The sequence below is a fragment of the Python bivittatus genome, unplaced genomic scaffold (genome assembly GCF_059951505.1).
Source record: "Python bivittatus isolate LINGU-HERP-01145 unplaced genomic scaffold, Pbiv_v1 ctg000690_np1212, whole genome shotgun sequence".
In the NCBI taxonomy this organism is placed as follows: Eukaryota; Metazoa; Chordata; class Lepidosauria; order Squamata; family Pythonidae; genus Python; species Python bivittatus.
Genome location: NW_028277096.1, coordinates 1,775,932 through 1,792,645, shown reverse-complemented (window position 1 = coordinate 1,792,645; position 16,714 = coordinate 1,775,932). Strand labels below are relative to the sequence as shown.

The window sequence follows — 16,714 nt, the reverse complement described above, 5'->3', positions numbered from 1 at the left end:
TCACTAAGGAAATAAGATTATGGCTGCTATAATGAGACACACAGAACCTGAAGTTCAGCTTTTACCCATTATTGGGCATAATGGAAATTGCATTCTAACATACCTGGAGGATATCTGTTAAGGAAGATGGATCTAGCTAAATTCCTTGCCAGGCTCTACTAAGCTTTTGTCACAGCTCCTGTACATTTCAAAAAGGTTGGTATAACAAAACTCATGCCCTGAATTAATTTGTGGGAAGGGAGGTACCAATATAATATTTTGTTCAGATGTTAAGTTGCTTCTAGATAACTCCTATTTATTTTGCTTAGAGCTTTGCAGGAAAACATCCTTTGGCATTTGAGCCCTTTGCTGTACCCATTTTAATTAACAAGACCAAGTGATACTTGGAATTTCCAAATAAAAAATATATTGGGCAATTACTAACTGATTTGAAACATTCTAAGTATTATATTTGACTATTGTAATGCACTCTACAAGCAGCTACTCTTGAAGACCACCCAGAAACTATAGCTGATCCAGATGCAGTGGTTCAGGCAGTATTGGGCACGCCTTGGTATGCCATGTGACACCACTGTTCCGTAAGCTGCACTGGTTGCCAGTTACTTTCAGATGCAATTCAAGGTTCTGGTTATCACCTATAAAGCCTTTCATGACACAGGGCCAGGTTAACTGAAGGGCAGCCTATATCCCATGGTTTCTCCCCATTCAGTAAGATTGGGAGGGCTGGTACGCTTTGGGTTCCTTCAGTCAAAAATGCTATCTATCGGGACTCAGAAAGCATGTCTTCTCTCTTGCGGAACAATATTACATTCTGCTCTCTGGAATGATATCTCCCTAGAGATCCATGTAGCTCCCACCCTGATGATGTTCTGGAAGTTTTTAAAAATTTGGCTCTTCATCCAAGCCTTGGGGTAAGGTGTTTGTGGAGCCTTGTTGGTTATGTTTTGTTTGAGGGAGTGTGTTTGTCCAGACACATGGGATTTTCTTTCCATTGGCTCTTTTTAACTGCTTTTTATTTTTAAGGTAAGCTACTCAGGAATCAAGTTGGAGTTGGGTGCCCCCCAAATTTCATAAATACATAAATAATACAATATAGCTCTCATACAGGAAAACAGCCAGATAATTGTTCCTTCAGCTGAATATAATTTCACTTTAAAACTTAATAATTTTCTTATGTATCATTTTATTCCATTTATCATTTTCAGGCATTTACCTGTAACCATAGAGATGGAAATAATCCAAGAAGTATAGATATGCCATACCAAGAATATTTTAATACCTTCAGTTTAAGCAAGGACTCAGTCTGACAAAAGCAACGAATAGGGAAAATATGTTTCTTCTTAACTATTTGTAAGAGGAATTGTAAAATTACCAATATAGTAAAGTTCTTATACCAGTCTATGGTGAGACTGCACTTGGAATACTCATTCCTCAATAAGAATATTGCAGAGTTGGAAAAGGTACAAATAAAGGTGACCAAACTGGTTAGAGAACAGCTCCCCTACTAGGGAATAGTATAGCTTGTGAGGTTTTGAGAACAAAGACAAGTCAGGAAAGACATGCTAGAGATATATAAAATGACTCAAGATGTGGTAAAGATGGATTAGGAAAAAATCCCATCCTTTCTTACAGAATTAGAGTTTGTGATCATCCATTCAAACTAAATTCAGAACTGATAAAAGGAAGTAAATCTGTAAATAACACACACACACACACACACAGCTTATTTAGATGGTTTTAAAAGGGGACTGGCTAAATTTGTGGAGGATCAGGCTATCAATGGCTACTAGCTTTGATGGCTGTATAGTACACAGTATTGAATCACAGGCAGTATACCCTGAATATTGGCTGCTGAGGACTAAAAGCAGAAGAAGGTTTCTACTTTCCTCCTTGCTGTATTTGTGTGCTTCCAGAAATGAAGTGATTCCAGTCAGGGATGCAGAAAAATTGACTCTTCTTACATTCTTATCATATATTATCTCGGCCCTGAAATGAGGGCATAATAGAGAATTGGGAAATAGAGAGCAGCAGGAATAGCTATTAAGAATGGCTGTTCATCCCTCCTGAATGCTGGAATTAATTTTCACTTGAAAAACAGCATCTGAACATCGAGAAAAGCCAAAAAGACAACCTTCAAACCATAGAGCAGTGTTTCTCAACCTCAGCAGCTTTAAGATGTGTGGACTTCAACTCCCAGAATTCCCCATCCAGCATGCTGGTTGGAGAATTCTGGGAGTTGAAGTCCATACATCTTAAAGTTGCTGAGGTTGAGAAACACCACCATACAGGAAAAGTGTGTGGTCCTTAAAGAAAATGTGCAAACCTAGCTCCCCTGTAATTTTAGGCAAATGACATGCTCTTTTTATTGCCTTAAAATATAAGATGATACCAAGGTGGTCAGCTACAAAAGATAAGAAAACTGAGTCCTCATTTGCCTCTACTTCCCTTACCTCACATAATACTATAACAAAAACAAAACAAAAACCTGAAATTATAGTAATCCACCATACAAGATTTAACATTTTGCTGCAAAATTATGATCATGACATAAATCAGTAGTTGTGACAGCCTTGCACAAAGACGGTGGGTTTACAATTCCTGAAATTCCCAACTAGCATAGCCACTGATCTTGCTGGCTCAAGGAATTCTGGGAGTTATAATTCCAAAATATCTGGCAGTTGCCTAGTTGAAAAAGGCTCAACGATCTTGACTTTTAAGGGAGGACAAGTCCAGCAGATGCATGCTACAAAGCAGAAGCCCTTATAATTCCGCCGAGGTGAGCCTCCACAGCTAGCTTTCAGAAACTAAATGTTTGCCAAAGGCAGTTCAACTCCTATGTCTCAAAGCTAAACCAATTATAGAAGAAAATGAAATGAACAAAGAATAAGTAGCAGCTTACCGGAAGAAGTGATTGTTTCCCCACAAAATTCTATCACCGTGGTGTAGTTGTGTGGGACCTACAACAGCCGTACCATTCACAAATGTCCTGTGTTGGAGGAAAAAAAGTAAATATAGTCATTCCCACATCAAGGAGTTGGCTTGCCCTTAACTCCACATGGCAATGATTAAGGAAAACATAATGTGAGAGAGACTTGTGTTGATTCCTCTCCTCTGAGCCAGGGCAGCAAAGCAGAGACATTGCATAGCAAAGTAAATTGAAGACAACCCAATGCATCCGAATACTTCCTTTTCCTTTTTACAAGAAAGATATATCAATGTTCCTACAACTGGAGAAGGAAAGTCTTTTGGTAGAATCTTCTTCTTTCTACCTGAAAGAGGCAGTAGTCTTTTCCAGTCCTGTTTGTCCCTTTCTGATAACTGTCCCATCTGCTGTTTAAAAACCATCCCAAATAATCCACTTTTGCACCCACCAGAAATATGCCACCAGGGAACAGAGTATGAGAATTTAGGAGAGGCAGCAGCAGCTGGCCTGAGCAATTTCCTGTGCCACCTTGCTCTCCATTGCCCAAAACTGCAGCTCAGTCCTAGGTATGTTGCTTGTTTCAGGACTTTTCGTCAATGCAGCAGGGGGCAGGGATGTTCACTGAGTTTCTCCCTCTCCCTTTACTGAATACATAAACATTCTGAGCCAAGGAAGCCCACAGTTTTGGCACTACTATCTATTCAAATTACGGGCATGCATTTACTCTACTGGAAAAGTATTGGAATGAAAAACAAAACCAAGCAATAGAGGGAAATGTGGGTCCTTTGATTTAACTAAAGGTTCCAAGATCCAACTGTGGAATTTCTTCCATACTTCATTTAATCCTGAAGTAAGAGCAAAACTGCTTGTCTCTATAAGACGTAATACCCAGTTACCTAGTATTCTTCTGAGGTGTCAACATGACTTGTCCATCCACAGTGATATCTATTATACAGTGTTCAGGAAGAATCCCCAATCCACAGAGCTGTATATCTTGGGAATTATCAGATCCAATGAGTGTGTGCTCCTGCAAAAGATTTGAGATCAGGTCCACTGAAATCCAACAGAAAATCGTATTACTTACTACATATGAAACTGACCCTTCTCACTTCATCTCGTGCAGCTTTCCCAAAGTGCTCCAGCAAACTGCACTGTGTAAAACTATGATTGGTTTCACAGCATAATAAAGCAAAACTAAACAAGCACTCGGCCATTATCCCTTACACTTACTGTATAAAAGCCACAACACAGAAAAAATGAACTATGAGGAGGGAGTGGAGGGAAAAAGCAAGCTCAGCCTCCAGTCCTCAGAGTTACAATTATTATCCAATCACCTGGAATGGAAATAATTTAGGAATGAACTTTCTTTGCATTTACTATAACACAGTGCATCCACTTTCATACATTCTTTAACAATAGCAAAAGAGGGAAAGTATGATGGAAGGAAACAAATGGGAGGAAAAGAAGAAAAAAAGAAAGAAATCAAACTTCTCATTGAAATAGCTTTGCTTTCTCCCTCCCTTGTATTCTTTTTAAATTGGGGCACAATTCTGATGAAGAACAATGTATCCAGATAAACAATAATCTGAGAAGATGCTGGCTGTACTGCAATGGAAATTGTACTGCCCTTGCCATTAAACCTACTAAAGTTACTCATATCCACCTATCTATCTAGCACACCTGTCTACATGCAACCTGCTGAATGATGAAAGGAAAAGAAGCAAGCTTCATTTGTTTCTTAAAATTCTGTAACCTTAATGTTGTTTTAATTCCTCAAAGCAGCTTACATCAAAACAAATAAAAATCATAGTAAAAACTCAATTACGTTTAATAACATTCATCATAAATCCTCAGAATAGGAAAGCTGTGGCACAATAAGCCTGGGAACCTGGGTCCTCCAGAATTGCTAAGCTACAGTTTACAGCATCCCTTACCTCTGGGCTTGATCAACAACAACTACCTCCCTACTTCTGAATTAGAGCATCTGACTGAAGGTGAATCAGTTGGAAATGCCTTCCTCAGATCAGAAAGGGGACACTTGGTTGCCTGAATGCTAATAGCCAAGATATCAAGTGAATCTCTTTTTGTTTTGTGGCTGCAGGGAGGCATCATTCAGAAGTAGTCATGAATCAAAGGGATCCCTTTCTGGATGCTACCTGCCTCATTTCTGAAAGCAGAGAACACAACGATGGTCCCACTGAAGACCATAACAGAAATGCAGAATTGTAAGAGAGGGAAGCAGAGTAGGGGCAGGGAACTCAAGGCCCTCCAGATGCAGCCCAGCAGCACCCTGGTTGAATGTTGAATGACAATGCTTACTAACACTGTTGGGAATGATAACTTTCCATGGGTTTGGGCTTCATAGCCATTTCTATTTCTTTATAGTTTGGCACCTGGAACAGATTCTTCCCACAGCCAATCTGGCATGTGGATCTTTATAAACGTGAACTACACATCTGAATTGAAAGAAGCAGGGGAAGTGCATACTTCTCAAGGGTGTGCTTCTCAGAGGCTATGAACCATGCTAATCATGGTAAAAAGCAAAAGAAACAGGTGATATGAAGCTATCCTCTCAATTGTCTCTCTAGAAATGCAAGAACTAGAAGTAGATTTGATTATTGTTGAAAAGATATATTTCATTATAAAGTAAGATACTAACACTGAGTTCTGTGCTCAACTGATTAGTGCACCAAGCTATTTCTCTAAATCCATTTAAACAAGGCTTATTCAGACAGTAAGATCTCATCTATTCTTCTCAAAAAAGAGGCAAAGTTTCAACAAAATGCAAATGACAGCAGATAAGACCAGGAGAGCTTTCATGATGTTGTAGTGAACATGGGGGCAAATTTTATAAATTTGATCAGCACTGGTAACTCTAGCATATTTGTGCACAGCTTCATAAAGAAATGATTATTCTAGGCTCCTCAAATTATAAAGAAGTCCTTTCTGAACTTACTACAAAAGGAGCTGAAATGACTGCACTCATTTCCTTCCTCCTCCCCCCACTTTCTGAATTCTAAGATACCAGTATTAGGGCACTAAGATGAAATCTTATCATTTTGCAAATAACCAAGGTCACCCTCTGAATGTATTTTGTTGCCAAGACATTCTTTGAAGGCCTTCATGCTGAGTGGAAAAGAAACAGATATGGCACCAGTAACTAGTCGGGAGGGGGGAGTGCCAGCTGACAAAGCCAGACACCTACACTGACTTGAAATTCTCTGAAGCTATTCAAAATCAGCTCTTTTGTTGCTCCAAGGGAACAGTGATGACTAAAGACTTCCCCAACCCCCATCCTTACATTCCTCAGGGTGCTAGCCCACTTCATTATAAACAAGATTACCAGTTCTCCTTAAAGAGGCAGCATTTAAAATAATTTCACTGGCCTGTATAAGTTTAGAAGCAGCTTTCAAATATCTGAAACAATATTATGGGAAAGAGAGCCATTCATTGCATAACTCCCAGAAAAGTCTGCAATAGGTGTACTGTAATGTTGGTTTGCTTTAAACTGCAGCCTGTCCATTCAGGAGCCAGCCTCATGATGCTGCATTCCCCACCCGATGCCTCTGTTTTTTGCATTATGACTCGGCATTATACATGCAGTGATGCAAGCCATGATTGTGCAAATCAAGTTCCCTCATAATCATGGCTTGCAACCAGCTAGAAAGTGAGAACTGGGAAATCTCTGTTTCAATTCCATAGCAGCTAGGAAACAGGGCTGTTCCAACCTCCAAGGGGAGCAATAATAATGGCCTACTGGATAAAGCCACTGAGAAGCACTGTAGGGTGTTTTGAGCGCTAAACATGGAAGTATACATTTTCTCCAAGCAGACTATACTCACAGTTGAAGACAGCATGCAAAATATATTTATGGGGGAATTTGATTTGCAACTGCACACATCAAATCATAATGGATACAAATTTTATGTTTTTCAGAATATAAAAAGAACTACATGTATCCTAGTGTCTGTTGAAAATAGTTCAAAATTAACAATAAAATCTTGTGCCTGAGTACACTGGCACTGCACAAATAGCTTTATATTCAGAAGAGCTCAGTCTCAAAGAAATAAAGTGTCACAAAATCTGCTTTTGCCCAAGAAATCTGTTTTGATCCATAAGAAAAAATATTAAATCCAGAGTGGATTTTGAAATGTTTTCTATGTGACTCTTTTTTAAAGCCAGTGGATCTTACAGGAGGGTTCATGAACAAAATTTGTAGGAGCATCTCACATTCAAGCAATTTTGAAACAACCTCCTGTATCTTCCTAGTATCTCACCTTTAAATAGTAGACCAAAAGTTCATTGAGTGCAGGGTCAGCGTTCAAATTCACCAGAAAGCACTTGTTATCACCCACTTTGATCCCAGATGATTGAAGAGAGATGCCAAGACTTTCAAGTTGCTTCTGCCGTTCCTATTTGAGAAGAACACAATTACCATTAGAAAAACAACTTGAATAATATATTCTCCCACATTGTGTGGTTATTCTTCACCCTGGACATAACAGAGAAAGAGGACAAAAGGACAGATGTAGCCAATGATTGGCTACTGTAGCCCTACCCATCTCTTTGAGTGGCTATAGCCATAGCTGCTCTCTTAGCCCCCAGGTTTCATTTTGAATAGGATGGACAACCTGTAACCCTAGGCCCATGCTTAGGCCCTAACCCTCTTTTCACAGATCCAAAATCCCAGAAATTATACTACCAAACCGACTGAAAGAGAGAGGAATGAGTTCCCAACATTTAGGCATAACATGTCAAATAATTATAGACTACATCTCCAATGTAGAAAAGGAAAGACCCTGAAACCACTGCCCTGCCCAATTCAATGACATGGCAACGTTATTGTCCCACAACTGCATCCTTTGGCTGTGCACATATAGCCCACCCCACCCCTCCAAGGGGAAAAAAAAATATTGCTGATCTGATTTGGAATTTACCCATATGAAACACCACTACCAGGAAAATCTGGGACAACAGCAGCCACTGTCAAAAAAGGAAATGCGTAGGTGGAATGTTAATCCAGAGAAGAGGAGGAGGAAAGAAGAAGATATTCAACCCTCTTGTGGAATTTAGTCTCAAGGGTCACTAACTGAGAAACCAGGGCCTTGGGTATATAAGCCAAAGAGATATGCAGAAATGTAAATAATCATATTTCTCCAACCTGCTTTCCGAAACCAAGGAAAAAGTTGAGACGTGCCTTTCTTTTTATAATGCCTATGAAGTCATACTGAAAACGTACAAATCCCTCTGTTTCCTTTACTTGTGACACTGAAAGCATGACCAAAAGGCCCAACATCCAGAATGAGATAAGCACATGGAGGACATCTATTTATTTCTGGTACTGGCTTGCCATTACCAGTAAAGTCATAACTGGTATTTTCGTTTTGGAGTAGTTGGGTCCAAAGTTGATTCAAGTGCTTCTTGTCAAAGATATTTGTTCTGAATCTGATCCAATCATTCCACCAGCTGAGCAGCTGTAACTAGCCTTGTTCAATAATCTGGTGGGAGCATTGTGGACCAGATTGCTCCCACCAGAGTTCCCCAGTTGTCTAATGCTTTCCTGGGCCAGCCCAAGCAGAACATGTTGCAGTAGTACAAATAGAATGTGATGAGACACATGTATCTGCAAGATATATACTAGTTTTAGCTGCAGAGAGGCCTTTCTGGGCACTGAAACCACCCAATGTACAATTTAAATTCGCACAAAAGGGCCATCCCATCCCAAATATATTGCACTGCTATCTTCCTTTCAAGGGATCAGAAGGACCTTCATCTTCTCTAGATTAAGCTTCAAAGTATTTGTTCTCATCCAGTTTATTGCAACATGAAAACCGATTTAGAAAAATGGTTCCCACCAGGGACCACTGGTAGTTATAGGGTGTAGCTTTATACACATACACAACATCAACTGTTCTGCAGAATTCTGGTGCAATAAACAAACATAAAATGGCCCAAATTGCAGGAGAGTGCTCAATTTCACAAGTGTTTGGCTTTCTTGACAAATCTGTGCAAGGTTTCAAGTGGGAACACCAACATTTCCTAAGATCTTATGAAGTATTTTTCATTCCTTTGGCCTTTTGATTTTTTATTTGATTTTTGGGTCCCATGGAAGCCATCTGAGGGAGTACTTAAAGCAGGGATGGCAATCTATATCCCTTAAATACCTTTTTCACACCTCCCCCAGAACCATTTCCATGTTTTCAGTAAAATAAAATTAATATAAAGAACCACCTCTTTCTCCTCCACATCACCACAGCCCCCACTACGTCCCTCAACCTTCACAAAAATCATTATGTGTTCACCTCTCCTTTAAACTATCAGTAAATCCATCACTGCTTTTGCAACAACAATAATCTCTCTTTGAATTGACCATCCTAGGAATTAAGAAAGAACTCATTCATAGGGTCATAAATTGTGCCACTTACCCACAATTATCATGAGCTTTCATGAAGGGATTGTTTAAACCAGTGTTGTCCAAACTTGGCCACTTTAAGATGAGTGGACTTCAACTCCCAGAATTCCCCAGCCAGCCACAACACTGGTTTAAATGGTGACAGTATTGATTGTTATGTGCTAGCAAACCTCAGTACAAAAATGCAGACCTGTGCAATCTCCTCCGTCTTCCTGAGCTTCTCCTCCCAGGTTACTGTCATCTCCTGGATAAGTTTTTCAGACTCTTCCAAACGTTCCTTCAGTTCTGGAGATTTCATAGCCTAGAAGATTAGGGGTGAGTGGGGAGTGGAGGTGAGAAAGGAAAAGCAGAATGTGGGATTCTCCTTGGAAAGGCTACCAAGTTAACGTTCCACGTACTCCTCATTAACTTATCATTGTGATCTATCTGACTGGAAAGTATCTACCCTGAATAATACATGCAGGAAACCATTGTTCATGCTGAGTGAAATACTGGGAGAGGACACCTGCATATGGGTGGAAAAAAAAGTCTTAACTTCCAGCTCAGCATTTTATTCCAATGCTGATGAGAGGAAATCCATGTATAACAATTGCATTATTATTAAATTTCACTGACCAGCATTTGGTGCAATTATTATAAAAGGTTACAAGGTTTAAATTAAAGCATAGAGTTTTCTAAAATCAACAGATGTAAATGAAATAATTCATTTATAATGCCATAAATGCAGATAAGAAAATACTAAATATTAAAACTAATTAATGGGATTATAAAGCTATTTTGTGAATAAAAAACTAAAATGCTTACTTTATACTAAATACTAAACTACTAAGCAAGTATGTACGAAGCATGCAGGTATGTGCCTGTAGATATATGTATATAAATCTTGTTAGGATTGGTGACTGGTCAAATATAACAGAAGACTAAAATCATAAAACAACATGGAAGAGGGGAAAAAAGTATATTAGTAGAATCCTAAAAGTTAAAGGAGTAGTTTCCTGCGTAAAGTGATGTCAGCTGAAATAAATTTTGTAATTCTAGAGATGTTAGGGTTCCTGTCCAATAGAAAGAAGGAAATGAAGATGTCCTCAGAACTAGTGAGAGTACTGTTAGTGAACAGAGTTATAAAGTTAAAGTGCAAGTTACCATAGAAAGGACATCTAAGAAATATGTGGGCTAGAGTTTCAGGTTCCTCCAAATCATTTGCAGACGTCTGCTCTGCAAAACAGGTATTACAATACCTTGGCTCCAAAACTGCAGAGGGCAATACATTAAAGTGGGCTAAGGAAAAAACTCTGCAGTGCATTGGGCAGGTAAGATTGAATAGATAACCCACTGGCATGAAAGCTTTCCTATTTATATGTTACCAAATTCACCCTGCTCTACAAGGAGAGCTTTATTAAACACCCACTGACAGATTGAAGCTCTAGCTCTTGGTAAGCCCATGGCTGGGTGGGCTGTAGTTGACGTAAATCATGCTGGATTCTTGTTTTCCACGAAGAGGAAAGTTTATCAAGAAGGATCATGGCAGCCAGGGAGTTACTAGAAAAGTTTGAGTCAAAAATAAAGCCAGCATACACAGCTACAAACCTGTTCATTCTCACAATGTCAGCAGAGCCCAAGACCTGAGTTTCAGATTACTACTTATATTGCAGTATATATGAAACCACAGCACATCTATTCTTTTCTCTTGACCCACCACAGTTCTGCAGAGTTTGGGGGTAATCTATTCCTCCATTGTCAGGAATTCTTGCTTCATCCTGCATCTAATCCATTAGTAGAAATTCTAGCCTCATGTTTGACTGCTGTGTTTCTTTTTTTTTAGGAACTAGTGAATGGAAACTGGTAGCATGGAACCAAATGCTACCTTCTCCAACCTAACGAACTCTAGATACGTTCAGTTTCTGCAAGTTGCATTCAGGCTGACTAGTGATTCTGGGAGTCTTCAGCTTGTGCAAAACCATCTACAATGAGTAAAAAAGATCCTCTGGTGCCTCCTCCTCTTTGTGGTGCTGGGCACAACCAAACTCTCTGCAATTCTCTTTGGCAATCTTCTCAGGACTTGCCCTGGAATACTTTTGGAGTCTTCAAACTCCCCTCAGCCTAACAGTCTTTCACTAGTGTAACACTGTCTCTCAAGCTCACTGGTCAACATTGTTATTTACTAAACCATAGATCTTTAACAGCCAACATTGTCTAGATCCATCTTAGATTGCCAGCCATTACCTTCCTCCATCAGAGTTCTCTTTTCCAAAGTTCTGTTTTTCAAGACTCCACCATCCTTTGCCAGCTGAGCAGCCCATATTTTCTCTCTCCTATAAGAAAATCTTCCTATGGAAGACTAAGCTAACTCCTCCTTTCATCTTCTGCTTATTAGCTCACTAGAATAAAGTGTTTGAATGTCTGGGTTGCCTTCATGATGGACTCAGAGAGAAGTATAGCTTCTTGTGGCTGACACGGACCTACACAAAAATAAAATATGTTCCAATATCTTACTTCCATAATGCCAGGCATTTGTTTCTGGTAAGTCTATCTGCAAAGATTATATAACAAATGGGAATATGAGTATGCCTCTGAATTTTGAAGATCGTATTTAGTTTGTGTGGAATATATGACTTACCTACCTACATGATCTACCTCTGCTTCCAGCAGAACTGGAGGGAAGGGGGAGATAACTCTTTGCACAGAGATTCAGAGTTGGCTGCTTGAGGAGAATTACTGAACTACTGATCTGTGTGATGGGAGAAGTAGTTCTGCCATTCTCTTGGTGAATAGGCATAGTAGGATCAGAGGAAGGTTTGAGAGAGACATATAGGCAATCTATAACTTTGCCCTGGCAGCAAACTTACCATTGGATCCTCTCTTTGCAATCTGCACAATCTAAAAAACTAGCAAACTCAATATGCTGGAAGCTACATTATTCCAAGTCAGATTACATTCTTTGCAAAATGTGTTGGAATTTGCCTTAGGGTTGGAGGAGAGGGACAGAATCTACTGACTGATTAAATGAATTACTCCTACTGTTGCCTTTGGTGCAACATCTGAGGTAATTCTAAACGGCAAGACTTACCTCTGCTTTGGTAAGCTGTTCCCTGAGTTTTTCTACCTCCTCCCTCAGCTCTCGGATGATTCGGGCATTGGGATCTTCATTGACCACAGCATGGTTCACAATGTTCTTGGCCCGGTCCGCGTACCTCAGGGTAGAAAGTGTCTCATCATAATTATCTGCTGCTGGACTGACAGTAGCAACCATAGCAGTCTTACTGTTGCCACCAAGGCTGTCCTGGGAATGTGAAATCAGGAATAAGAATTTGAGGAGTTTTGATTGATTGCTTGATTTAAAGAATTTATAAGGCCACCCCTCTCCAAGGTTAACAAGAAATAATCTGTCCATGACAAGGAACTGATGGTTTCATCCTCCAATTCCACATGACCACTGCTCCAGGACATATCGAATGTGTGACTCCCACTGTGAGTTGGGTAATCAATATCCTGGATCAGGTCCATGTCTGCCATGGTGGCCATAATGTAAGAGGGACTTCCAAGCTGCTTCAGATTCCAAGCCCAAAGAAGGCAGCTTAAAGTCTCCCAGAACCAGAAGCCTGAAGAACTCCACCACTAACTCAACCATAGCACTGAGGAACTTAGGGAGGGAAGCAGTTATGCAGCGGGGAGTCTGGTAACAATAGCAGCAATCCCATCTTATTCCTAAAGCCCAACTTTACAAGCAAGGGCTCACATCTGGTTATCTGTGGGACAGTGCCCCTAGTAACCATCAGCTTTTTTTGGATGACAATAGCTGGACCTGAGATTATGGTTGTTACCACACCCAGAACCCAGGAGGGCACATTTCTGCAAGAAAAACACATTCCTCCAGGCCTAACCACGTTTTGGTAATTTCTCCTTCAATATTGTCAGCCCCCTTATACAGCAATGGATGAGGCTACCTTTATTACAGACCAATTCTGATGGCCAATGTACTGATTCCTTGAAGTCAGTACATATTTCTTGGTTTGATTTTACAGCCTACATTAAAACAACCAAAGACATTATTTCTACTTGAGAAGCTATTGTTTACATTAGGCTTATCCAACGTAGGCCCTCCAGTGTTCCCCCTTATAACAGAAGGGGAACTTTCTTACATTACAAGGTATTTTTTCCCTTGCAGCGTAACAAGAACCTTGTTAGGTCATTCCATCTTGTCTAATATCCTTTCCCCAAGAGTGGTTAACCAGCTCCCTTTTGGAAACCCACAAGCAAGATGTAGAGACAACAACCTTCTTACTATTGTTTCCTGCTAATTGGTACTGAGAATCACGTTGCCTCCAATTTTAGGGGTGATGTATAACCACTGAGACCAGGAGCCACTAATAACTTTATCCTTAATGAAATTGTCCAATCCTTTGTTAAAACATTTTACTGATAGCTTTCAATACAAACAGAGATGATTGTCCTCAATATCATATACTAGTGACCAAAGGGAAGAATGTTTGTCTACATTGGCCTGAACAGTGGTATCTTCTCTAGGAAGCAGTGATTCTTTCAGAAAGTGAGTTGGGAATCTTTTGCTTTTTCAGATGTTCTGAATTAAAAATCCTATAAACTTCAGCCAGACAGTTTAGCCAATCTGGTCAAACACTCTTGGAGTTACTAGGTTGCTCTAGGTCAGGATGCACAACTTCTTCTAGGGTAAGAATCACATTTGGATTTCAGTTGGTACACCAGGGCCATACTCCAAAATGTTATCACTGGAACCAGGAAAAAATAAATAAATTTGTTGAGTTTTTAATAATTTCTGTCACATTCAAAATTACAAAATGATAACCTCTGGAGAGCTACTGGGGACTACACCAATGGCTTTGGCACTTTTGGGGGAGTGCATGTCACCCTAGAACTTCAGATTGGCATGTCTACTCTAAGTTCTTAGGCAGGGAAAGGTTTTTCTTGCTACTTAATTTTTTTCACCAGAGATTATGCTTTGAGCAAAGCAGATGCCAAACCACCTACCTCTGATCCCTCTGACCAGAAAATATCTGTTGATGATATTCTGGGGAATGAAAGGTACTGTAGCCTAAACTACATGCAGACAATAGGTGAGATGTATATACTTTAAGTTAGCCTAACACAACCAGGCACCCTACACAACCTGTCTCTCTTAGATTACAGTTCCAGTCAGACAGCATTCCTAGTGCCTATGATTGCTAGGGAAGATGGGATTATAATCCAAGACATCTAGAAGTCATTAGGTTGTATAAAGTTGGTTTAAGTTGTCTACAAAATGTAGGCCATGCACTGCTGTTGGGTGTCATTCACAGATCTTTTTGCAACACTCCTAATTATTGTGGTGAATTTATGTTTTCATAACCCTAGTTAAAAATCAGATATAATGTCTTGCATGTTTGCTTTAGATGTGGGAAACTCAGCTTTAAACCTGTGGCAAGTAACCATTAACTTTTCCCTGCCTAAGAGGATGGAGATAAATGAAGATAGCCCCATTATAACGCATAACTTTCTAAGCTATAGGAGAAAAGGCTAGATACTGATCAAAGTGCTTACATCTGCAGCAGTAGCAATAATATACAGCACACTCCAAACATATAAAGCCCTTCAAAGGCATTGTCTTAGCCAACCTTCCAAATACCTGAAAGACATATTAGTTTTCATCAGCGGATTATGGGGAAAGGTAAGTGCTAAGGCAGAGAAAGCACTGATTGGGTCAAGCAACAATCAAATCCTCTGTGCTACAGGAAGTACATACTTTATGTGCAAAAGAGAACTGTTTCTCTTAAGTATATGGCACTGACAGCTGCTGCTAAACAGGTAAACAAAGGACAGAGAACCTGCACACATCTCTAAATGAGTAACAAATGCTTTGACCATGAATGCTTAAAATGGCCTGGACCCAGAATATACTAAGGCAGCCCTTAACAGCCTAGCATCCTCTAGATCTTTGGAATTACTGCTCTCTGAATTCCCAGCCAGCCTGGCCAATCATTCATCCACACTTCTGCTTCTCAGTTGGTTGAAGTTAGTCTGAGCAAAATGCTGCTGCTTTGGTTTAGAGCAACGCTTCAACACAAAAAAAGGTACCATTCGGCTCTGATGTCTTCAATCAAAAAGGCTAAGATGGGTCACTGTTTTAAAAGCATGCTTGTTATTAGCTTTTAGCATTAAATGTTTAATGTTAACTAAGCTTAAAGTACACAAATTACTACTAAAAGAATAGTAGTATCGTTCAAACCTTTTCACAAGCATTTTACCCATCTTGATATGTAGGAATAAGATGCCTTCATAATTTACCTATGGCTGAGCTTGTGAGTACTAGAAACTTCCCCACAACAAGGCTTAGCTGATGACTAGTTTTACTGTGGACAGAAGCTTCCTTGAAGGTACATTGCGGGTACAAATTCTAAATGAAAGAGGGAGGAAGGAAGGAAGGAAGGAAGGAAGGAAGGAAGGAAGGAAGGAAGGAAGGAAGGAAGGAAGGAAGGAAGGAAGGAGCTGTAGAACCAAGGGAGAAATGTAATTCCTAGGCTCTACCACCGAAGGTTGCCTGCAATGTCTCTTAAATAGAGATAAAGAGTCAACACAAATTAGACTTTTAAAGCAGATACAGAAGTGAATAACTCTGCAAGATGATTAAATCAAACAACCATGCACTGGCATAGAAACCCTGGCAGAAAGCAAAAGAAATAATAGCTTTTTCCCCCTCCTGCCCTAAAACTACTGCCAGGATACAAAGAAATAACTCATCCTATTTGTTTAGATTTCAAATGTTATGAAATCCCCGCCAGCTCTGAGTCCAGATTGGGTTCTTTCCCTGTTCCATCACAGTGCTGCTTTAGCCAAGCCCAGGAACTCCACATTCCAAGCCTTCTATTCAGCACAGGGGCAACAGTTGTGCAAAAACATGACTGAAACCTCCAAGCACTGGAGCACAGGTTTCAATGCTTCTTTTCTCTGAAACCATAACACACTCACTCAACAACTAGACTTGGCTGCAGTGTGATGTAGAGTCTTAGATAGATTAGACCTATTCTCAACTATGCCAGTTTCTGCTGCAAAAAGATGATCAGGATGTCTCCCTCCCACCATTTGCATGTCCACGAAAGTCTTGCATCTCCTTATAAAATTAAATCTTTATGCATTTGATTTCTAAGGTCAAACATCAGCTATAGGGTAGTTTGGAACAGGCCAAAAAGAAAGGAGAAAGAAAAGGCAGATCACTGAATGAGTGCCTGAAGCAATTACCTCTGCCGCTCATGACTCAGTCTGCATGACATAAAGGCATGGAATGCAGCAACCTTGCTTAAGTGAAACCAGTTTAAGTCTTCTTAATGTCTTTATTTATACAAGACTTCTCATAATATTGTTAACTGCCT

General features: G+C 39.9%; 1 protein-coding gene across 3 annotated transcripts in view; it reads right to left on the bottom strand.

Annotated features, from left to right (window-relative positions):
• Positions 1-16,714, bottom strand: part of KIF13B (kinesin family member 13B) — a 143,390-nt gene that overhangs the window by 68,272 nt on the left and 58,404 nt on the right. For all 3 annotated transcript variants that reach the window (XM_088152488.1, XM_088152490.1, XM_088152489.1), the window contains exons 11-15: positions 12,403-12,615; positions 9,526-9,636; positions 7,201-7,335; positions 3,820-3,950; positions 2,900-2,986 (exon numbers count right to left, since the gene is read on the bottom strand). In XM_088152488.1, coding sequence (XP_088008614.1) covers positions 2,900-2,986; positions 3,820-3,950; positions 7,201-7,335; positions 9,526-9,636; positions 12,403-12,615 — 677 coding nt within the window. The remainder of the gene's footprint in view (positions 1-2,899; positions 2,987-3,819; positions 3,951-7,200; positions 7,336-9,525; positions 9,637-12,402; positions 12,616-16,714) is intronic.